This window comes from Triticum aestivum, chromosome 3B (assembly GCF_018294505.1).
Source record: "Triticum aestivum cultivar Chinese Spring chromosome 3B, IWGSC CS RefSeq v2.1, whole genome shotgun sequence".
Lineage (NCBI taxonomy): Eukaryota > Viridiplantae > Streptophyta > Magnoliopsida > Poales > Poaceae > Triticum > Triticum aestivum.
This window is the reverse complement of record NC_057801.1, coordinates 753,960,563-753,985,488: the sequence shown is the minus strand read 5'-3', so window position 1 is coordinate 753,985,488 and position 24,926 is coordinate 753,960,563. Positions and strand designations below refer to the sequence as shown.

At 43.7% G+C, this 24,926-nt stretch overlaps 1 protein-coding gene across 1 annotated transcript; it reads right to left on the bottom strand.

Moving 5' to 3' along the window:
• Positions 1-14,947: 14,947 nt before the first annotated feature.
• Positions 14,948-20,541, bottom strand: LOC123072220 (conserved oligomeric Golgi complex subunit 4). Its single transcript, XM_044495789.1, has 2 exons — positions 18,793-20,541; positions 14,948-15,690 (listed from the first exon to the last, which is right to left on the bottom strand). The coding sequence occupies exons 1-2, from the start codon at positions 20,443-20,445 to the stop codon at positions 15,061-15,063; spliced, it is 2,283 nt and encodes a 760-aa protein (XP_044351724.1). The 5' UTR covers positions 20,446-20,541; the 3' UTR covers positions 14,948-15,060.
• Between the last annotated feature and the right edge of the window lie 4,385 nt (positions 20,542-24,926).

Below are 24,926 nucleotides of genomic sequence, written 5' to 3'. Positions count from 1 at the left end.
GCGATGAAAACTGAGAATTTTTCACAAGTATTTGCTTATATAGCGAAGCCATTGGTCCCGGTTCGTGGCACGAACCAGGACCAATGCCCCCTTTAGTCCCGGTTGGTGCCACCAACCGGGATCAAAGGCCAGTTTTCGGCAGCCCAAAGGGCGGGAAGCGGCGGCCTTTGGTCCCGGTTGGTGGCACCAACCGGGACTAAAGGTGGGGCATTGGTCCCGGTTGGTGCCATGAACCGGTACCAATGCCCCCCTTTAGTCCCGGTTGGTGCCACCAACCGGGACCAAAGGCCCATGTGCTGTCCGCGTCGCGACCAAAGTTTAGTCCCACCTTGCTAGTTGAGAGGGCTTGAGAGTGGTTTATAAGCGCTGCTGCGCCCACCCTCTCGAGCTCCTCCCAACTGCAGGCTTTCGGGCCTAATCTCACACTATGCTGCTGTGGGCCTATTGGGCCTTCTGCGGGCCTGAATCCTGGCCCAGGTTGGGTTTCTAGTCGTATTCAGGTCGTGGTGGCCCAATAGGTGGCAGTTTTTTTAGTTTTTTCCAGTTTTTTTGTTTTGTTTTTTGCATTATTTATTTTCTTTTGTTTTTTGCTTTATTTTTTAATTCTTTTTGCTTTTAGTTTTAGAAAAATTATAAACTTTCTGTTAGTGCCATTAGTTTTCAAATTTGAAAAGATTTTTTTTGTTTTTTTGTTTTCTTTCTTGCTTTATTTATTTTATTTTGTTTCTACTTGCAACAAAATACTTATTGTTGTTATTTTTATTATTTTTTCACTTTTTTTGTTTTGTTTTCTGCATTATTTATTTTCTTTTGTTTTTTGCTTTATTTTTTAATTCTTTTTTGCTTTTAGTTTTAGAAAAATTATAAACTTTCTGTTAGTGCCATTAGTTTTCAAATTTGAAAACACTTTTTTTGTTTTTTTGTTTTCTTTGTTGCTTTATTTATTTTGTTTTGTTTCTACTTACAACAAAATACTTATTGTTGCTACTTTTATTTTGTTTCCAGTTTTTTTGTTTTGTTTTTTGCATTATTTTTTTTTGTTTTTTGCTTTATTTTTTAATTCTTTTTGCTTTTAGGTCAGCAAAATTATAAACTTTCTGTTAGTGCCATTAGTTTTAGAAAAATTATAAACTTTTTGTTAGTGCCATTAGTTTTCGAATTTGAATAGTTAAAATCTGAATTCTTTGAAATTTGAGTGAATCACAAGTTTGTGATTAACTTTACTAAAAAACTAAACATAGATGCGCCTATAGAGAAAATTCAACCTAAATTCATAATAAATTTCTATGAATTTCAGAGAAATTCACTATGAATTTAGGTCAAATTCCCTGTGTAGGGGCATCTATTTTCACTTTGAGAGGAGCTCGGCAAGGTAGAGTGGGACGGGCTTATAAAACGGTGTGAGCGCCCTTCGGTTGGCGAGGTGGGACTAAACTCTGAGCGCAATGAGGACCAACCCCTTTAGTCCCGGTTTGTGGCACAAACCGGGACTAATGGTCATGGGCCAGGGGCGAGGCGCATTGGTCCCGGTTCGTGCGTGGAACCGGGACCAAAAGGTCCAGACGAACCGGGACCAATGGCCCACGTGGCTGCCCTCTTGAGAGTGTTCTTGGTGAGAACATAGTTGACAAGGAGCGAACCGGGATTAATGGTATTACGAGGGCCGAACCATAAGATATTAAAGCATTTCAAATGAACTCTAAAAAAGTTGAAAGGTGGCATGGTATCATAATTTCACCCACATAGCATGTGCATGTACAAAACGGACAATGGTATCATACTCGTCTGTTACAAAGTTGGCATGGTATCATCATAATAGTTGCGGGAGAAAGTCTTTACTTTTTCTTCGCTTGTGTCATTTCCTTATTGCGCCGTAACCATGGATAATCTTCATCATTTATCAGGATGCTGGGGTCAGCCTTGACTTTGAAGGGAGGAATTTCATGAAACTTTTCATAATCTTCAGACATGTCTGTCTTGCCCTCCACTCCCACGATGTCCCTTTTTCCTGAAAGAACTATGTGACGCTTTGGCTCATCGTATGATGTATTCGCTTCCTTATCTTTTCTTTTTCTCGGTCTGGTAGACATGTCCTTCACATAGATAACATGTGCCACATCATTGGCTAGGACGAGCGGTTCGTCAGTGTACCCAAGATTTTTCAGATCCACTGTTGTCATTCCGTAGTGTGGGTCTACCTGTACCCCGCCTCCTGACAGATTGACCCATTTGCACTTAAACAAAGGGACCTTAAAATCATGTCCGTAGTCAAGTTCCCATATGCCCACTATGTAACCGTAATATGTGTCCTTTCCCCTCTCGGTTGTTGCATCAAAGCGGACACCGCTGTTTTGGTTGGTGCTCTTTTGATCTTGATCAATCGTGTAAAATGTATTCCCATTTATCTCGTATCCTTTCCAAATCGTAACAGTCGAAGATGGTCCCCTGGACAACAAGTACAGCTCATCACAAACAGTGTTGTCACCTCTGAGACGTGTTTGCAACCAACTGCTGAAAGTCCTGATGTGTTCACATGTAAACCAGTCGTCGCACTGCTTCGGGTGTTTGGAGCGCAGACTGTTCTTGTGTTCATCGACATACGGGGTCACCAAGGTAGAGTTCTGTAGAACTGTGTAGTGTGCTTGAGACCATGAATATCTGTCCCTGCATATTATTGAGTCCCTTCCAAGCGTGCCTTTTCCAGTCAGTCTCCCCTCATACCGTGATTTAGGGAGACCTATCTTCTTAAGGCCAGGAATGAAGTCAACACAAAACCGGATGACATCCTCTGTTTGATGGCCCATGGAGATGCTTCCTTCTGGCCTAGCGCGGTTATGGACATATTTATTTAGGACTCCCATGAACCTCTCAAAGGGGTACATATTGTGTAGAAATACGGGGCCCAGAATGACAATCTCGTCAACTAGATGAACTAGGACGTGCGTCATGATATTGAAGAAGGATGGTGGGAACACCAGCTCGAAACTGACAAGACATTGCACCACATCACTCCTTAGCCTTGGTATGATTTCTGGATCGATCACCTTCTGAGAGATTGCATTGAGGAATGCACATAGATTCACAATGGCTAATCGGACGTTTTCCGGTAGAAGCCCCCTCAATGCAACCGGAAGGAGTTGCGTCATAATCACGTGGCAGTCATGAGACTTTACGTTCTGAAACTTTTTCTCTGCCATATTTATTATTCCCTTTATATTCGACGAGAAGCCAGTCGAGACCTTCATACTAAGCAGGCATTCAAAGAAGATTTCCTTCTCTTCTTTGGTAAGAGCATAGCTGGCAGGACCTTCATACTGCTTTGGAGGCATGCCGTCTTTTTCGTGCAAACGTTGCAGGTCCTCCCGTGCCTCAGTTGTATCTTCTGTCTTTCCATACACGCCCAAGAAGCCTAGAAGGTCACGCAAAGGTTCTTCGTCACGTGCATCACGTCAATTGAAGAGCGGACCTCTAGGTCTTTCCAGTAGGGTAGGTCCCAAAATATAGATTTCTTCTTCCACATGGGTGTGTGTCCCTCAGCGTCATTCGGAACAGCTAGTGCGCTGGGACCCTTTCCAAAGATTACATGTAAATCATTGACCATAGCAAGTACGTGATCACCGGTACGCATGGCGGGCTTCTTTCGGTGATCTGCCTCGCCTTTGAAATGATTGCCTTTCTTTCGACATTGATGGTTGGTCGGAAGAAATCGACGATGGCCCAGGTACACATTCTTCTTGCAGCTTCCCAGGTATATACTATCAGTGTCAAGTAAATAGTGCGTGCATGCGTGGCATCCCTTGTTTGTCTGTCCTGAAAGGTTACTGAGAGCAGGCCAATCGTTAATGGTCACGAACAGCAACGCCTTTAGGTCAAATTCCTCATGTTCGTGCTCATCCCACGTACGTACACCGTTTCCATTCCACAGCTGTAAAATTTCTTCAACTAATGGCCTTAGGTACACATCAATGTCGTTGTCGGGTTGCTTAGGGCCTTGGATGAGAACTGGCATCATAATGAACTTCCGCTTCATGCACATCCAAGGAGGAAGGTTATACATACATAGAGTCACGGGCCAGGTGCTGTGATTGCTGCTCTGCTCCCTGAAAGGATTAATGCCATCCGCGCTTAAAGCAAACCATACGTTCCTTGGGTCACTTGCAAACTCATCCCAGTACTTTCTCTCGATTTTTCTCCACTGCGACCCGTCAGCGGGTTCTCTCAACTTCTCGTCTTTCTTACGGTCCTCACTGTGCCATCGCATCAACTTGGCATGCTCTTCGTTTCTGAACAGACGTTTCAACCGTGGTATTATAGGAGCATACCACATCACCTTCGCAGGAACCCTCTTCCTGGGGGGCTCGCCCTCAACATCACCAGGGTCATCTCGTCTGATCTTATACCGTAATGCACCGCATACCGGGCATGCATTCATATCCTTGTACGCATCGCGGTAGAGGATGCAGTCATTAGGGCATGCATGTATCTTCTGCACCTCCAATCCTAGAGGGCATACGACCTTCTTTGCTGCGTATGTACTGTCGGGCAATTCGTTATCCTTTGGAAGCTTCTTCTTCAATATTTTTAGTAGCTTCTCAAATCCTTTGTCAGGCACAGCATTCTCTGCCTTCCACTACAGCAATTCCAGTACGGTACCGAGCTTTGTGTTGCCATCTTTGCAATTGGGGTACAACCCTTTTTTGTGGTCCTCTAACATGCGATCGAACTTCAGCTTCTCCTTTTGACTTTCACATTGCGTCCTTGCATCGACAATGACCCGGCGGAGATCATCATCATCGGGCACATCGTATGGTTCCTCTTGATCTTCAGCAGCTTCGCCCGTTGCAGCATCATCATGCACATCGTTTGGTTCCTCTTGATCTTCAGTAGCATCACCGTATTCAGGGGGCACATAGTTGTCATCATACTCTTCTTCTTCGCCGTCTTCCATCATAACCCCTATTTCTCCGTGCCTCGTCCAAACATTATAGTGTGGCATGAAACCCTTGTAAAGCAGGTGGGTGTGAAGGATTTTCCGGTCAGAGTAAGACTTCGTATTCCCACATATAGGGCATGGACAACACATAAAACCATTCTGCTTGTATGCCTCAGCCACTTCGAGAAAATCATGCACGCCCTTAATGTACTCGGAGGTGTGTCTTGAACCGTACATCCATTGCCGGTTCATCTGCATGCATTATATATAATTAAGTGTGTCAAAAATCATTACAGAACATCATGAATAGATAATTAAGTGACCAAATTAATAGAAGTTCATCATCACATTAAAACCAAAGTACATACATAGTTCTCATCTAACAACATAAAGCTCTGCAGAGCATCTAAATTAATTAAACCATACATTGAAACTATGTAAAACATTTCAATGCGAAAACAAATGTGATCATAATCACAACCAATGTAACAACTGATCCAACGGCATAATGATACCAAGCCTCGGTATGAATGGCATATTTTCTAATCTTCAAGTGCATTGCATCCATCTTGATCTTGTGATCATCGACGACATCCACAACATGCAACTCCAATATCATCTTCTCCTCCTCAATTTTTCTTATTTTTTCCTTCAACAAATTGTTTTCTTCTTCAACTAAATTTAACCTCTCGACAATAGGGTCAGTTGGAATTTCCGGTTCAACAACCTCCTAGATAAATAAAATCTATGTCACGTTGGTCGGCATAATTGTCATAAACAATAAATGAACCAATAGTTATGAAAAGATAATATATACCACATCCGAATCATAGACAGGACGAGGGCCGACGGGGGCGGATACCAAAACCATCGCACTATATAAGATGCAATAATAAAAGTAAGAAAATTATACAAGTATCTATATAAACATACAAATAAGAATTTTTTTTCCTTTCAGAAAGAAGATGAGAACAAGAGGCTCACCACGGTGGTGCTGGCGACGAGATCGGCGCGGGCGATCGACGGCAGTGAAGACGGGGACGGGACGTGACGGACCGCTAAACCTAGACAAATATTGAGGAAAATGGAGCTTGGAGGTCGAGCTTGGAGAGGAGAAAGCTTAAGTAGTGTGGCTCGGGCATTCCATCGAACACCTCGTGTGCATAGGAGGTGAGCTAGAGCACCACAAAGCTCTCCCCTCGCCGGCCAGGAAAAACAGAGCGGTGGGAGTGCTTTGCTCGCGGGTGAGGGGTATATATATGCAATTCATTGGTCCCGGTTCATGGCATGAACCGGGACTAAAGGGCAGCCTTTGGTCCTGGTTCAAGCCACCAACCGGGACCAATGGTGGTGGGCTAGGAGCGAGGCCCATTGGTCCCGGTTCGTCCCACCAACCGGGACCAAAAGGTCCAAACGAACCGGGACCAATGGCCCACGTGGCCCGGCCGGCCCCCGGGGCTCACGAACCGGGTCCAATGCCCCCATGGGTCCCGGTTCTGGACTGGACCGGGACTAATGGGCTGACCCGGCCTGGACCATTGCCCCATTTTCTACTAGTGCATTCTTATGTCTTCTTTCCTTATTACGACTCATGTGCTTAGATAAAATACGACGTTTGAGTTTGGACATAGCCAATTGCTACTTACGGTGCTAGGCCTTTTCAAGCAATGGAAGGCAGACTTGAATGCCAATCAGACATGGCCAGAAGCTTAGATAATATCACTAGTTTCTCTTGCTTATCACTTAGTAAATAGTCTTCTTTGTCCCAAGGAGCGAGGAGAGAAGATGGCAGGTTGAGTAGAGAAAGATGGGTCATTGTCCCAATGTAGTTGTATTTTTTGTTTTGTTTTCAGCTGATCTATATAAAAATACTAGAATAAATAAAGGCAAAGGATTTGGTTCAGTCGTCAAGTACAGATTTCCTTTACCCAGAGTTGGGAACTCTGAATAGTTGTTTGAATACCGACTGCCTTCCTTGCGCTTCAATTCCTCTTATTCAATCCAACTTCCCCTGGGAGCCAAGCAGAAAAGCAAGTCCTCTAGTTATGGATGCAATACTCACCTCACTAAACTTAGGAAGAACTAATTCAAGTAGAATTACAAATAGTGGAATTTCATAGAAGCGGGCATAGCTAGGGGTGAACCACGAGAAGTTAGAGCAATTAATGGGTAGGTATCGTAAACATCTTGAGTGTATCACGGCATTGAAGCAGAAGAAACAGAAATGTTTTCCTTTCTTTCGCATTTGATTTGCATGCCCCCTGTAAATTTGACCCGGAGCCAATGCCAGTCTTTTTTGCGATCAAATGCACTTGAGCTAGTCACTAAGTAAGGCGACAACACCAAAAGATGTGCATGTGTCATTAAGCCATTGGATTACTCAACAAAAAGTGAAGTGCCAAACGATGAAGAAGAACACTTGAAACCAGGCACTGAACCCTAAATGCTTCGTCTGGCTAACCAGATAGATTACTTCTATCTGCTAGCTTGCCCTAAGAAAAAAAACAGTTCCAAAGATATCTCCAGTGCTTTTCTATTCGAAACACAAGGGCGCTAAGCAAAGAGAATTTCAATTAACGAACAGTAGGTGCTTTTTCTTCCTTGGCCCATCTCAGTGATATGTAGGCTCTCAGCCCTTACTTGAATCATCCGTCCTCCCTACAGAAAGAAAGCGATTTTACGCCCTCCTGAAGGAAAATGTTTGGGCCGGCTGGAGCTCGACACGGAGCAAAATGTAGATGATCTCCGCAAATGGGTGAGGTAGCAGGACGTGGTTGGAAGTTTTTTTACACGAGGCCTTGCGCAAAAGACGAGTACTTTAGAGCCCACCAAGAAAAGGATATTGGTTCGCATCTCTATATTGATCCGAGGCGCTTCTATGAAGTTTTCCTTGTCTCCGATTTCAAAGCTGAATGGATGACTGAATCTGTCGAAGCATCATTCGATATTTGCAGATTGACGTAATGCTATGAGGAGTTAGAGTCTTCTGCGGGAAAGACATTTCTTGTAGAGTTCTGTAGATCTTTTTGCTCTACTTTTTTATTAAAAAAATCGTCGAATATGACTACACGTGGTAATTAATTTACATCTGTGCACATTAAGATAGTCTCCCACTTCTTTCTTCCTATCAATCATCGTATCTCTTTAAACACTCCCCCTTGCATCATTTCTTTTCTTCACCCTTCCTTTCCCTACACCTTTTTTTCACGCTGCCGTGGGCAAACCCTCTTCAAAATCTTTTATTTTTATTTACAATGTTATCGATTCAAAATAGTATTTTGATCTATTTTTTGGTGGTCAATAGTTGAATGGAAACTTAAGAAGTACCTCACAACTAACTGCATGAACTCCGATGAGTATTGAAACAAAAGACCAAAATCTTAATATGTGAAGAAAAGACCTTCTCAAAAAGTATACTTCCAAACCCAAAGGAAAAAAATTACAAAAGAGGTATATTTAATACAAAACATCTGACGTTTAGGTCACTATGATAAAAAGTTACTTCCGTGTCCATCAAATGACTGGGAGGAGCATCTTGCGAGTTCGTGCTCGAATTCAACATTGTCCTCTTCCTTCTCAAGAGGAACTCCTGGCCTCCTTGAGAATAGAAAGAAGCTTAACAAACCAAGCTCTATGCGCCCTTTGTCTTCATCACGGACAAAGACAAACTGAAAATTTAGATCCAGGATGTCTGCAATAGTTAGTTTAAGCTCTTACAGCCCAAAAATCATATGATGTGATCTTCTCCAAAGTTTCAACATTACCTTGAACCTAGACATGCTGTCTGATTTTGTAGAGCGCAAATCAAAGCTCCAAGCATGACTGAAAATTGAGACCGATGTGATGAGTTAGGGCTGGCAGCAACATTCAGTAAGACAACCAACATGAAAACTACGACGACATACTACCATCACACAAAATATGTAAATGTGTGTGCATTATTTAGGTTTTCGACATGTATCTCTCATGTTCATCCGGTTTCTTTTCTCCTATCCAAGCAACTCATTGCCAATCTATCAGAAAATAGCAGATTTCCACGCAGATGGGGCCTCATTCAGCAACGCCGCGAGAGTGGACGTCAGCCTTTAGGAAGTACTCGTCAAGCCTGACATCAAATGATGGCCACCTTGATTGATGGCAGTAGGACGTGAGAAGACGTCATACACTCTGGCTTACCAGATGGCAGCTCACCATAGAAGTAATTCTGCACACATGTAGACTCAAAAAATAAGACTCAATGTCTTCAAAAATTAAAAGAAGCTACACATATAAAAATGTAAAAAGTAATAAGTGGGAACAAAATTGTGGAATATCTTTGATGAATGCACATAAGACAGTACACACCAGAATAAAGTAGTCTATGTGGCACTTTGATTATCAGAGAACATTACATGCTCGTTTATCACCATAAGCAACATACAAAATGTCTAGAAGGGAAACAACAATGGTCATTTTGACAGGAATCAAAATATGACCATTATCCAGAAAAAGAACTATAAGTTCAATGTGCAGGCAACATGATACTAGTTTATGCACACGCACTTGTCATGCGCACAACAGACGCCATTTGCAAATAGAGTAATCATTATTGGTATACATCACTTCTCTTGGACAAACCTAAACCTACCTGCAGCTGCAGTCGTGCGTCAAACATGTACGTACAAAATACATCTTTTGCAGGTCAAAAATTTTATAGTTTGATAGCCATCCGCAAACATGCATCAATTCTCATAATCATATCACGACCGAAATTTTTCCAATTTGGTAGTCTGCGGATCAATATAACAAACAACAATTTGAGGGTTGGGATACATTACTAATATGATGAACTGTTTACAATGTAGTTTTCAGCATTATCGAAATTTCCCAATTAGGTAGTCTGCACATCAACATAACAAGCAACAATTTTCCATTTTTCACAATCCAGTTCATCTAGAAGATGGCAGAGGAGTGGCAACTTTAGTGTAAACAATATGGCAACTTTTTTTCTACGTTTAAAGTAAACTTTTGACATGCTATAAAAAAATAAATTAAGAAACTAAACTTGTCAAGGTGAATTACTAAAATTTGCCATGATCCATAAAATAATTTTGACATGGTTCATAATTTAAAAGAAATATGTCGACAATTACTTTTAAAATGCATGGTCACTGACCCAAATTTGCCATGAACCAGAAACTAAAATTGCTATGGTGAATTACTTAAATTTGCCATGATATATTCACTAAATATTTGCCATGGTCCATACAAAAAATAATTTCTATGGTCAAAATACTAGAATTGGCATGGTCAAAATACTAAAATTACCGTGATCTATAAACTAAAATTTTCATAATGAATTACTAAAAATTGCCATGATCAATGGATTAAATTTTCCATTGTTAATTACTAAAAATTTCCATGGTCAATTAATAAAATTTACTCTAAAAAGTAGTTGAAATGCAATGGTAGCTTTTAATCTAGAAGAAAAAAATAGATGAAACATATCATGGCAACTTTAGTGTAAACACTATGTCAACTTCAATGTAACATCATGGAAATTTTTGGCCCCAAAAAAGTCGTCGAAATATATCAATATATGATTTAATTTTGAAGATCTCGTCGAGGCGGATTTAATGATGAAAATGAATTTATAATCGGATTTTTGATTTAAGCGATAAAACATATTTAAGTCCGAAAAACCTAAAGGATTCAACTGATGTCGTCTAATTGACGTGGCAAAATTAATGATAACTAGGAGGGTGAACCACGCATTTGCGCGGCTAGATTTTGGATGTATATCTACATATTCTATTTTTGATTTTGATTGGTTGTCCATATAAATTTTTTGATCATATTTTTCATACCAATATGCTAACGGAATGTCAGTATTGAAAGGAGATTACTGATAAATATATACTATTTCCAGTGGACAATCTAAATATTATTAATATATAAGGTGCTAATTTTGTAAAAATTTAACAACACACATTCTTCTGGGTCTATTTTTATTGTACATTATAGGAAAATTTTACAGACTTAATAATATTTGTTTGAAACTTGAGGATAGTGGGACAGGCTCCCACTGATTTTGATTTAGATTTTCTCCAGTCTAGTAATAATATTTTCTTAGGTTTTCTAACATAGTACAGATGCAAGCGCTCATACATACGTGCATACACTCATCCAGAGGAACGCACACACACACATCTTACCCTTATGAGCACCTTCGAGACATTGAGTCAGCATATCATCTTGCGATTTACGAAATCACCGTAGGAATAATGCGAGCACCGAAACTTGAACCCTGTTGGCCTGGTGATACCACTGTAACTCTAATCATCCAACCACAGGTTGGTTCGCAATATTTTTCTTAGTTGACGGCATAATAAATGACCAGCATAAAAAACATGAGAACAGTGGAAAATTATACTACAAACTTAATATTAATGTCTTACATGCGACTTTCATAAAATGTGTATAGAAAATATTTCAAGAAAAAACTTTAATTAGATGAATATAGGATGTCTCATTAAGCATCTTCGCTTGTACTATGGCCTTAGGAGGAAACAAAGGAAAACTTTATGCCCAACTAGACGCGCGGGATGAAGGGTGCGCGCTACCGTGATTAGGGGGCGCCTCGCACGTCATATAGGAGGTCTCGTTAAGCACCTTCCCATTGTACTACGGCCTTACCCGGCCATGAGCTGAAGACGACGAGATCCAATCGCGATCGCATCGCTGATCGCGCCGCCGACGTAGACGATGGCCGGCGAGGACCGCCTGTCCGGACTCCCCGACGATCTCCTCCGGCGCGTCCTCCACTTCGCCCCAGCCAAGGAGGCCGCGTCCACAACCGCGCTCTCGCGGCGCTGGCGCACGGCGCTCTGGCGCTCCTCGGGCGCCGTGAATCTCGAGACGCGCGTCCGCAGACTCTACTACCAAGAAGCCGAGGCACGCCGCGATGCCTTCGTCTCCGCGGCCTTGGCGGCGCTCGACGCCGCCGCCGACGACGGCGGCCGCGTCAAGAGGCTCACCTTACGCATCGAGTCTGACGGCGACGACACCTCGCTCGACGATTTCCTGAACCGCAACCGCTACAACAACTACCAGCGCGAGGTAAACCCAAATGTGGTCGACGTCGTGCTCTCCCACCTCGCCGCGCGCCGGGTGGAGGAGCTCAGGCTGGTCGCCCAGGAATCCAGCAACGAATCGTTCGACGACGACATGGAGATCTTCTCCTTGAGTCGGGTAGGTGCCTATAGGCTCAACCTCAACTTACTGCCGCTTGAGACTCTCCGTGTGCTGGAAATCACCAACTGCAGGGGCCTCAACCAACCGGAGGCCGCGGTGGCCGCGTTCCCGCGGCTGTCGTCACTGTGGCTGCGGCATTCTGCTCAGAGCCTTGGCTCCCTACACAGCATCATCGATGCCGCGCCAGTGCTCTCTGCCGTCTGCCTCGAGTCCGTACAGATAGACGACTACGACATCAAGGAGGAGGACGTACGACGATCCCTCGCTGCCCAAAGAAGCTGCACTCCTCCGCCTCCGATGTCTGGCCGCCACCCTGCTCGTTCTGGAGAAGTGCATGTGGGAGACAAGAGCCCGCATGCTCCAACGCCACAGCAGCTCACCCGCCCTCCCCCTCGTCGCCGCGGAGATCCACGCGCCGAGGCTGCGTAGATTCAGGTACAAGGGGCTTCTCCGGCCGTTCTCATTCAGTCCACAGCCGCCGGAGTTGCAACAAGTGGACCTCGAATTTTTCCCGGACACTGACTACAGGAACAATGATCCAGACCGTGATCTAGCAACCTTCTGGCGACTCGTTCGGAGCTTCACCAGCGCCAAAGACATGAAGCTAAGCATAAAGCTCGAGGCGATAGCCGTGGTCAGCAAGGCGAGGCAGGCCGAGCTCCTGCCCGCGTTCTCCAGCCTCGAGCGCCTCGAGTTGCATGGAGTGCATGGGGAGAACGTAAAGAAGGCAGCCCTGGGGATCGCGAATCTGCTCCGTTGCTGCCCCGTGCTCCGTGACCTCCGGATCAACCTTACCACTGAGGAGCACGACACCTCCAAAAACCATGAGCACACTCGTGAATTCCTCAAAAGGAAATTCCGATCTAGCCGCGACAACCCCGTCGATCGTTTTGATTGCGACTGCAATTCCGAGGAAGGAGATGATGAAGCCATCAGTACTGTTGCATATGATGAAGTTTATGAAATTCCTGCCTTGAGTCGACACCCGTTCAAGTGCTTGCAGAGCTCATTGAGTAGAGTGGGTTTGCGATTCCGGTTTGAGAAGTTGAACTGCCTAGGTGTCAAGCTCATCAAATTTTTCGCTGAGAATGCGATGGTTTTGGAAGAAATGCACATCGACAGTGGAAATGGAAAGCTTTGCCGGCACGTGAATCGCAAGATTGAAACATGTATATATGTGTGCAGCTGCGGATCCCACCCCCACCCCATTCCCCCCCTTCTGCTCGAGAGAGAGCAGAGGCCAGGGTAGGTCACGCTGCGGTCACACCCTGTGTATATGTGTGCAGCATGTGCATGTGCAGCATGAATTTTTATTTTCAATGGCACACTTGTATGTGTATGTATGCAGTGGACACTTGTATGTGTATATATACACCCATGTATTCCTAATCTTGTCAATATTGCAAATTAACTATAATATCAAAACATTTTTCTGGCTAAATTAGATGTTAAACATGTTATTTGAGGTAATATACATCATAATCAAATAAATCATATCAAATCAGTGTTTAAATAACGTCGCCAGCATCAGGGGCATTATAGACATTCACCACCGGCTACAGCCTCACCAGTCGTCCTAAAAAAGTTACCAAACATGTTTTTTGGTCTTCTCAGCTTCTGCCAGCTCCAGCCCGCTTCTCACCTTCTAGCAGCTCCAGCCACTTCTCGTTCAGCCGCAGCCCAAACAAATAGGGCCTATGTCTTGGTTGAAAAGATTTTTGAGTTGGCCCTTTAGACTGAAGGGAGTATATCCTTACAAAAGCCCACAACAAGTCATTATTATTTTTCATTATTTCACAGACTACCTTTTATTCATGTCTCATGTATGTAGGATGTATCCATGAGGATCAAGGAAGGTAAGAGTACAATATATAGTTCCACTATTTTGTGCTAGAACTGCGTCAATTAATTTGGATCGTAGAGAGTTTTTTTTTTCTATTTTCCTATCAACTCCATTTGTTTTTTTTTCTAGTTCCCCTGCCACCATCTCCTTCCCTCAGTTAGCAGCCTATAGCAGGTAACCCAATAAAGAGTTGGAGGGTTCGAATCTAACCAACATGTGGTTGGATGGTTAGAGGGACTGTGGTATCCCAGCCCACCAGGGTTCAAGTCCTTGTGCTTACATTTATTTCAGGATTTTCGGCGATGCGCATGCAGTGGGACGAGATGTTCTTGTCGACGACGAGGTGCCTACGTGACTTCGTAAATTTCAAGATGATATGCTAGCTCAGTCTTTCGGAGGTGCTCTTAAAGATAGGGAGTGTGTGTGAGTTCATAGGGATGAGTGTATGCGCGCGTATATGAACGCTTACGTTTGTACTATGTTCAAAATAAAAGTCGCCCATCCTAGGGCCAACAAATGAACATTTTTGTACAGAAATCTGATAATATGTACAAAGGTTCACAAAGTGGGAAAAGAAGGGGGGGGGGGGGGGGGGGGGCTAGCTATAAAAATGTATCTCGCTTCCAACCCTTTCCATTTTTGCGACCCACCTGTATCATTGATGATCCAAATACTCCAGGCGGCCAAAATTATTATTTTCATCAACAAAGGATTTCGTCAAATTTCAACTTGTTAAATTAAAAAAAATCAAACAGGAGCTATAAGTTCAGATAAATTACCTCAAAAATTAACTAATTATTACATTATATTAAAAAAATGTTACAACCAGCATTACCATGCACATAGGCTTGGCATATAACTACGAATTCATACACGCACATCTCCCAAAGTTCACGCGACAAATTTACCAACATATATAATCACCATTTCAACAAGGATTAAAGAAGTGGGATTATCCATGATAGCAAGTGGATAAAAACCAGGAAATATTTCATGATATAATCACATACAAAAGAACTATAGTGACAAGTGTGTATTTTAAATGCACAAGTTAGAGTCTCAAAGCAGAAATTGCTTCAGGCCTGAAGTCGATCCTAAGCCCTAAGACCCTCCTCACCTCTGCAGGTGTCAACAGCCACGTCAGATGCCCAGCATTGTCACCCCAGAAATCCAGTATCTCAGATACACGCTCAAAGTTCAGGATGGTTGACATCTGGGAAAGCCTCGAGAACTTGTCTCGGACCGGCCTCTGTGACATCTCTGAGAAATGGTTGATCAGGGACCGAACCTCCTTGTCGAGCTGCAAGCCACCGAGCTGGCTGAACCTCTTCTGCATCATGATAACCTCGAGCCTCTTGACAATGAAGTCGATGACCAGGTGGACAAAGGAATCGTAGTTGTTCGATGTCATCATTGGCTGGAGCCATGTAACGTTAGTGTCAACTGCAAGGAGAAGCTTCTGCACCCATGGGTCATTCACCTCATTTTCCCCGTATTCGGCATCATCCAGCTCGTAGCTGACAGTGGTAACCGTGTCAAGGACAGGACGAATGCGGGGTGCAATAGATGCCACCAAATGCTCCAGCCCAGAATAAAGGATCTTCTTGTAGGAAGCGTTGATTTCACCTAGCTCCGATAAACAGGACTTGATCTTCTCTCGGTCAGCAGGAGCATGGAAAATCTGTGATGAAAAGCAGCAGAGCAATTCAGTTGTTAAAAATGACTAAAAGACCATTGAGATTAAGTTACCATAATCTCAATCAAACCATTAGCTGTTTCACATAAGATCGAGGAGTTAAGGAACAACACATAAATGCCTCCAATAATTTCAAAAGAGAATATTTTTCCTCCAATCTCTTTACTTGTCACTTTGGACATGGATACAGTAGAACAGATACCTTGACCATTAGTTCCTCTTCTTATTACCAAACAAAAAATTTGAACTGTAGTGTTTTTTTGGAAGAGAAACTCCCTAATATTATTACCAAAAAAATAAATATATTAAACTGTAAAAAAATTGGAAGGGAAACTGTAATCATGTGCCAGAATTTCTGATTACCAATCTACTAAATAGTATAATATGATAAGATCATTTCCATGTGAACAATCTAAAAATACTTATGTATATTGGTGGTCAAAGTTTTAAAACATTGATTGCATGAATAAATGGATGAAATCCGCTTGCAAACATAGGAGTACCACGTAAGATTTTGCAAACAAGATATTCCATTAATGTTTGTTTGCAATGTGAACAGATTTTAAACATGCAAATACTTCTGTAATCACATTGATTTTGGGCAAACCACATGTTCTAAAGTTGTTGTTTGAAATAACACACTATGTTTCAGAAGTGGCCAGTTGACCGCAAGCACAATAGCTAACACCCAAATATAAGACGTCGCCTAGGGGAAAACACTATAAACCTGACAATCAAGCATCTCATGATCAATGCTCCTAGTCTTATTTCATACATACAGAAATTCAATTCAAAGATAGCTCGCCAAAAGATTCAGCCAAGGCATAAGGTTTTCAATTTGCCAAAATGGAGTATATCTGGCAATGTGCTTTACGGTTATCCTATTTTATTATTGTAACATTGTTCTTCAATTATCTCTGTTTCTTAATTCCTTCTTTCTAACCAGCGATTTGTGTAAAATTATGTTAATTGTCAACTTGAAGTGCTGAGGAGAGGACTATATTTCAACTGCAATCTCCTTGCAGTTTGTAACTCTTTTTTCTGTAGTATGCGAAAACCTGAAGGAATCAACATTAATAACATGAATTTGTTTGAATCATCTAAATATTAATTTTAGATCCTACATTAGCCACCTATAGGGTTAAAAGATCTAGGGCCCTCCATTGTGGTACCTGTATATATTATAATAATGTAATAATGCATGGTGACAGTAGTGTTATGTGCATGACACTTGTTTATCTTGATCATGAAAACAAGAGATGATTGTGAGACAGACCTTCACAATGAATATTTAATTGACAATGATATTTCCGTTGCAAGATTTTTCTGACAAATGCAAAGATGATTCCTTTAAGCTTATTTGATGTAGATATATTTGTTCAGCACTGAATCATTTAAGCTGTTCTGTTGTAGGCAGGCTGCTTTAGTTTCAACGAAGGGCTCCTAGGCAGCATGGTGCAGAGCAAGGGTTCAGGGTTGTCACCTGCAATAGTATACCTATGTTTACGAATATTAATTTACCCTACTAGAACTGTTTAGCTGACGCTGAAGCACTAGTAATGTCAGGTGGAACAACCCCTCACACAACATTAGGTCAGGCTGCACAACTGGGAGAGTAATGAAAACTTGTCGACGCCATGGATGTACTATATCTTTTAGGCATGTATAAAGCATAATACAAATATACAATACTCTTTGGTACTATTATCTTCTACTGAACTTAATATTTATGAGCAAATAGTTGCACCTTTTTCGTTTGTCATTGCTTGCAGTGAGTTCCAGATAATACGTGATATTATAAGTTTTCATTTAAATGTAGTTCAATAGTCAGAAGTATCAGAAGGAGATGCTCTTGAGTCATCAGGAACCTTCATTCCACCAAGGAAGGTTGCAAAATAAAAAATCATGGGTTACATGCAAACTGATGTGTGTAATCGTCCAATTAACAAGACTGAGAAATTGTGCCTACTACTATCATTTATGTTACAACTATGCAGACATGCATTTTCCAGAACCATGTGTTGTTACTTTGCAGGAGACAGCACAACACATGTGCTGGGTCTCTTTGAGTTGAGGACAACAATCGAAGTTTCTATCCATGCCAATCATGTTGATCATCATGTCCAAAGATATTAAAGTTCATAAGAGGATTTGTGGTGTAGCCTTAGTTGCAAGGATGAATATAATGGCACTGTGGATACCACATTTCAGCATTTTGTGTCAGTGGTACTTGGTAGTGGACATTGATTTCTCGCAACTATTGTACACCAGAACTAGCTGCACTGCAGCTTATTTATACTAGACTGCATTGTCTGGTGTAAGAGTGGTATTCTGTAAATGTGTTTCGTAACTGCGATGTTATGTTATTACATAAATTTACTGGTTCATCAAATTGGTCATAAATTGGTAGTAACCATAAACACATAACACAGAAATTTCATTGGAACTATTGAAACTCTTTAGTATATAGTAGAAAGGTCCTTAGAGACAGTAACAGTATAAGAATTTATAAAACTGGTATTTTAATCTGATACAGATGTGAGGGAACTATTTCAGTTTACTTGGCATTTTGATCAAGCACATGGGATGGGATAAAGTGAATGGTTGAGATCACTTTCTGGCTATAAATGTATTAGGAACAGGATAAGAAGTTAGTGAGCTCATAGCTCTTGTTCTTCTACCGAATATGGCAGCAGTCATCACATTATCATAGCCACTGATCCACAACTTTGATTAGCGTCGAGTAAACAAGTTTACAACCACAAAAATATGAGAAGTGTCTAAGGATTTATCAACACAGCAACTAGTTGGAGCTAACTAAGCTTGCAGCCAAAGAAGGTGCATGCAACCCTTAACATTTGAAACAGACTGTCTGTTCATGACATAATGATACTACTAACAATTACTTTCTAGAGAATGTCACCATATTGTGGCTTCTTACTTTAAAAAATGGCACCCTATAACACACAGAAGAAGCATACTATCGAATTGAGTTCATCTTAATTGAATGCGTACAAAGCTTAGCTGCCAAATCCGTGCCAGTGTTAACATACACAAACAGGTAGAAGGAGACAAAAATAAACTCACCTCTGCACAGAGCTCCTCGACCTCATGGCGGAGCTTCAGGACATATTCTGAGCTCACATCCATGTTGTTCAGCGCAGTTGCAATCTCCTCCCCGGTCTTCTGAACTCCAACACCACCTAAGAAGAGCTTTGCGCCCAAGTTTGGCTCCCTCATTCTCCACTGTAGTGCCTCCTGGAACTCATTGCTTAGTAGGCTTGTTGCCCCACCAAGCACAGCAAGTAGTGAGTTGATGCTTGCAGTGAAAGCTGCCCGCCGGCAGCAGCTCTGCAGTAGAAAGAACACATCGTCGACCATTGAGGTCGTGAGACCATCAGGCACTGGCTCATCAATCTGGATGGCCTTCCTTATGTTCTCCACCATGAAGAACTCCTCCAAGATCACATAATACCCAGTCAAATCCTTTTCCATTTTATTAAAGCTACCATTACGGAAGGCTTTCATTGCTTGCGGACCGAGTTCAGGCTTGACATCCCTCAGTCCACGGATCTTGTTCACCATAAACTCGGTATAGTCTTCACCAAGTTGTGTCAACGCAAGAATTTCCTCAAGATAAATCTCAACCTCCCTGGGGTCGGGCCCTTCACTACCACCTGCAGCGTTGGCCACTGAACCCATAACAGATAGAAGGTTCTTGGTATAGGAGTTTATATCCGACGAAAGACGGGCAAGCTTCCGGTAATCGGCATAGCGGCGGAGGATCTGGGTGCCCCTCGAGTCGCATTCCTCCTGCAGCTCGATGATGGCGTAGGCGACACCATCCTCACCCCGTAGCTCACGAAGCACCGCCTCATTCTCCTCAACAGCGAGCACAATATCCTTGAAGAGACGGGTGAGGCAGCCAACGAAATCAGGGCGCTCCGAGGTAGGCTGGGTTGCAGAGATTAGGTCCGTGAGGTGCTCGAAGTCTGCCCGGGCGCGGAGGGCGACGACCTTCTTGAGGTAGGCGACGTAGACCTGGAGGCCCTCGGGCGCGAGGTCGAGGAGGGGGAAGAGGCGCACGAGGCGCAGCACGGCGGGGTGGTCCTGGGCGTCGACCGCGGCGGAGAGCCTCCGCCGCGCGAGGCCCTCGAGGCGGCGCTTGATGTCGAGCAGGTCGCGGCGGAGGTCGTCGTCGGTGGGGAACCGCGCGTCGATGGCCAGGAACTCGTGCGCGGCGGTGGCGGCGGCCGCGAGGTCGTCGGCGGCGAGGGCGCGGCGCGCGGCGTCGAGCGCGCGGGAGCGGTCGAGGGCCGCCTCGGCGCGGGCCAGGGCGGACTCGGCGCGCGAGTGGGCCGCGTCGAGGTGGCGGACGCGGGAGGAGAGCGCCTCGGCGAGGGCGGCGGTGGAGGAGGAGGACTCCCTGAGCGCGGCGGCGTCGGAGGCGGCGAGCGAGAGGAGCGGCGGGGCGGAGCGGAGCAGGGAGGCGGCGGCGCGGTCGAGGTCGGGGCGGCGGGCGAGGAGCGCGTCGAGGCGGGCGTCGAGGGCGCGCTGGTAGGCGACGCACTCGTGGAGCAGGCGGGTGGCGGCGCCGGCGTCGGTGAGGCCGCGGAGCGCCGCGAGGGAGGCCGGGTCGCCGAAGTCCAGGGACGGGGCGGCGTCGGCGGAAGCGTCGGCGGCCGCCGATGAGTCCGGGCGAGGGGAGCGCGGGGTGGGCGCGGCGGACGGCACGGCCATGGCCGCCGGGGGGCAGGGTGGATCTCGGTGAGATCAGATGTGCGGGATCTGGGGCTCTGCCGCGGCGGGGGTTGCTGCAGCGTGGGAGGAAACTGGTGCTTATTTTCGGTGTCGCTTTGGCCGTGTATGAAAACGCCCTCTCTTTTTTCAGTTTACATTCATTGTGATTTTCTGTAAATTTTATTTTGCACACTCACATCATCCTTGACTTCACTTTTGCATAGCTACAACAAAGTACTCCTTTCGTTCTTAAATATAAGTCTTTATAGAGATTTCACTATGGACCACATACGGATGTATGTAGATGCATCTTAGACTGTAGTTCATTCATTTTACTCCGTATGTGGTCCATAGTGAAATGTCTTCAAAGACTTATATTTAGGAACGGAGGAAGTATTTAATACTCCCTCTGTTTTCTGAATATAAGTCTTTTTTAGAAATTTCCATATGAACTACATACGAATATATATAGACATATTACTTTCGTCCCATAATAGAGTCAAAAAAAATCTTACATTATGAGACGGAGAAAATACTTTAGAGTGTAGATTCACTCATTTTGCTCCGTATATAGTTTATATTAGAATCTTAAAAAAGACTTATATCTACAACCAGAGGGGGGTATTTGGTATGATTTGTATTCTTTTAATCTTTATTACTGCAACTGCAGAACATTGAATTTCATTCGTGTGATATGCTTTGCCCGCACATGTAACAGACTGGTCCAAAAAAATTCATGCCTTCACATGTTCCACCTATTTCACCCATTTGCACCCCTTCCTCCTCGTCCTCTCTCTATCTATCTATCTATCTATCTATTTCTCTCTCTTCTCATTGTGATGGCAAAGATGTTGTTGAGCGAGGTGACGATGAGAGGCCCTCGCCACCTATTGCGTTGGTTCCAACCTGCCATATGACACTCATATCTGAGTTGGACTGTCTTCTTATCTGTCGAATATTTATTGTAGTTTCTCTTCCAATAGCCCTTCTCATTATAGAAGAAACACCCAGTGTCAGAAGAGTGCCACCCTTAGGCTTTCCACTTGCGCGGGTCTTACTGGCACTCTTGGATTTGCCCATTTTCATGACTTTACCCTTCTTAAAGTTGGTCGTTTTGTTCACCATCATCACATGATTGATGTCCTTATGTATTCCACATATTATGCAGTCTTGAGTATGCTGAACAACTCATTCACACTCTTGTTCATCCAAATCATTATAAAGCCATTATAGCAAAAGTGGGAGGGACGCAAAGACAAGATCAACAGTCAGCTCGGTTGAAAATTTGGGGCTCAAAGCCTCCAAATGCCGATCTCGGGAGAACTAGGGTCTCACATGTCCATCAACCAGGGCCATGACAGTCCCACTTGGCACATCAGCATCGGTTACCTCCCGGTAACACAAGGATAGACCGCCTTTGAGGTGGCATGCAGATCTTCATCAATATCCAAGACTGAGGGGATTTCCTCCTTGCAACAAGTGTCTCCTCCCTGCTGGCAAGTAGCTTGAGGAGGGGCGCACCCTTGTTGACGACAACATCCAGAAGGAGTCTATCATTCACATTGCCTCCCAGCAATGTGGTGAAATGCAGATATTCATCAAGACGTGTCCTCAAGATACAGATCTTTGTGAAGACAATCACTAACAAGAACATCACCCTAGGGGAGTACTCTCACACCATTGACAACGCCAAGGCCAATATTACTTCACGAGAGCAGCCAAGGACTGTGTGGCTTCCTCGCTGAAAGGATCGAGAAGAGGTGTCTAGAGGGGGTGATTAGACCCTCAACAAATAAAGGTGGCAGTTTTTAAGTTTTTCAAGTTGAGGTGGTAGATTAACACAATTTCAAGCATACACAATACAATTCAAGCAAGCATGCAAAGAGTATATGAGCAGCGGAAAGTAAAGCATGCAATTTGCAAGAAAGTAAAGGGATGGGATTGGAGTGTGCAAACGCAATTGGAGACACGAAGATTTTTGGCGTGGTTCCAATAGGTGGTGCTATCGTACATCCACATTGGTGGAGACTTCAACCCACGAAGAGTAACGGTTGCGAGAGTCCACGAAGGGCTCCACCTACGAAGGGTCCACGAAGAAGCAACCTTGTCTATCCCACCATGGCTATCGCCCACGAAGGACTTGCCTCACTAGGGTAGATCTTCACAAATTAGGCGATCTCCTTGCCCTTACAAACTCCTTGGTTCAACTCCACAATCTTGACGGAGGCTCCCAAGTGACACCTAACCAATCTAGGAGACACCACTCCCCAAAAGGTAATAGATGGTGTGTTCATGATGAACTCCTTACTCTTGTGCTTCAAATGATAGTCTCCCCAACACTCAACTCTATCTCACAGATTTGGCTATGGTGGAAAGATGGTTTGAGTGGAAAGCAACTTAGGGAAGGCTAGAGATCAAGATTCTTCTGGTTGGAATGGAATAACTTGGTCTCAACACATGAGTAGGTGGTTCTCTCTCAAAAAATGAATGCCAGAAGTGTAGGCACGTTCTGATGGCTCTCCTCATGAATGAAGAATGGGTGAAGGGGTATAGCCTCCACACAAAATCTAACTGTTACACACATATTCCCAAACTCGGTGAGACCGAATGGTGAAACTCGGTCGGACCGATTCACGTCAAAATATGAATGTTAGAGTTTTCGATGGGACCGACAAGGTCAACTCGGTGGAACCAATGTGCAGGGGTTAGGGTAAAACCTCAACTATGTTTGACCGATTACTCAAACTCAATGGGACCGATTTTGGTAATAGGCAAACTAAGTATTGGTCAAGCAAACTCGGTGGGACCGACTGAACAAACTCGGTGAGACCGAAATTGTTGCAATAGATCACAGAGAATTTGCAAGCCCATCTCGGTGAGACTGAGATCCCATCAGTGAGACCGAACTGATTAGGGTTTCGGAAGTGGCTGTATCAGATGAACTCGGTGGCGCCGGATAGATCATATCGGTGGGGCCGAGTTTGACTTTTAGGTTTAGGACATATGTGGATGTGAGAAAGTAGCTGAGGACTTTGGAGCATATCACTAAGCACTTTGAGCAAGCAAGCCATTAAGCAACACCTCATCCCCTTTTAATAGTATTGGCTTTCCTATGGACTCAATGTGATCTTGGATCACTAAAATGAAAATGTAGAGTCTTGAGCTTTTTCCAATATTGTCCTTAGCATCTTGAAGGGGTTCCACGTCCTCTTGTCCATGTCCATGCCACTTCAATGTTGAACTTATCTGAAATATACTAGGTAGAAGTATTAGTCCAACAAGAGATATGTTGACATCAATTACCAAAATCACCCATGGAGCACTTGTGCTTTCAATCTCCCCCTTTTTAATAATTGATGACAACATACATCAAAGCTTTAGATAAAGATTATAAGGAAATAGCAAGTAAAGCTTTGGAAAGACATGCAACATGCATTAGCTCCCCTTACATGTATGCAATCATGTGATGATAGATCATAAGGGTATGAGAATGCATAAACATGACAGAGCAAGCAATGAGTCACATGTGTCTTGGCTATATGCATCAGAGCAAATGATGTAGATGCTGGAAATATACCTTCATGTTCATGAGTCTCTCTTGCAAACAATATGTACACCAGCAAGAGGTCTACATGCACATGAGTGTGACGCATATACTTACCTTGTGGTCTTGAGATAGCTTTGAAGAAGATGTACCTGGGTAAACAAGGTTATTAGATAACACAAGAACATCTACTAGACAGAGCAAGAACTAGGGAACACAAGAATACCAAAACTGGGAAGAGATGTTGAGAGTGAGTACTAGGTATTCTATTTGGATATTGACATGTCCCCAAGAATATAGATATGCAATGAATTCTGGAGATTTTCTTCCCTTAGGACTGAGCTCTCTCCCCCTGAATCTAACATTGGATAATGGGAGAAGATAGGGAAAGAAAATCAGAGCAAACAAGAAAATAACCAAAGCAAGACAGAATTATAACATATACTATCATGTCTTTCCCCTCTTAAAGACATGAAACAACTTTCATCTTAAGAAAGAAAGCATCAGGAGAAGCTTTAGGAGTGCATTCTCTCTTATGTGATGAGCTTTGATGTGCTCCCCCCCCCCCTTGACATCAATTTCCAAGAAGGGACTTCTGGATCATGAGTCAAGTAGGTTTGGTCCTTGCGTCCCATTACAAAGCCACATGTAATATGGGATGCTGGTAGAGGACAAGTATCATCAAGTGGAGTTGGAGCAAATGTGCAGGGTGCAAGTGACAAAGTATTTTTCTCAGCCTTTAAATTGGTAGCACCGAGTTGTTACGTTCGGTGGCACCGAGATGGTTCGGTTTGACCGAGGTAGAGACCGGTGAGGCTGAGTTCAATCCAGAGAAAATACTTGTCACCTCAGCTCACTTAGGCAATTAAGATCTCGCAAGGATATGCAAGGAATTAACTGAAGGATTTGCAATGAATTGGATGCAGGGAAATGCAGA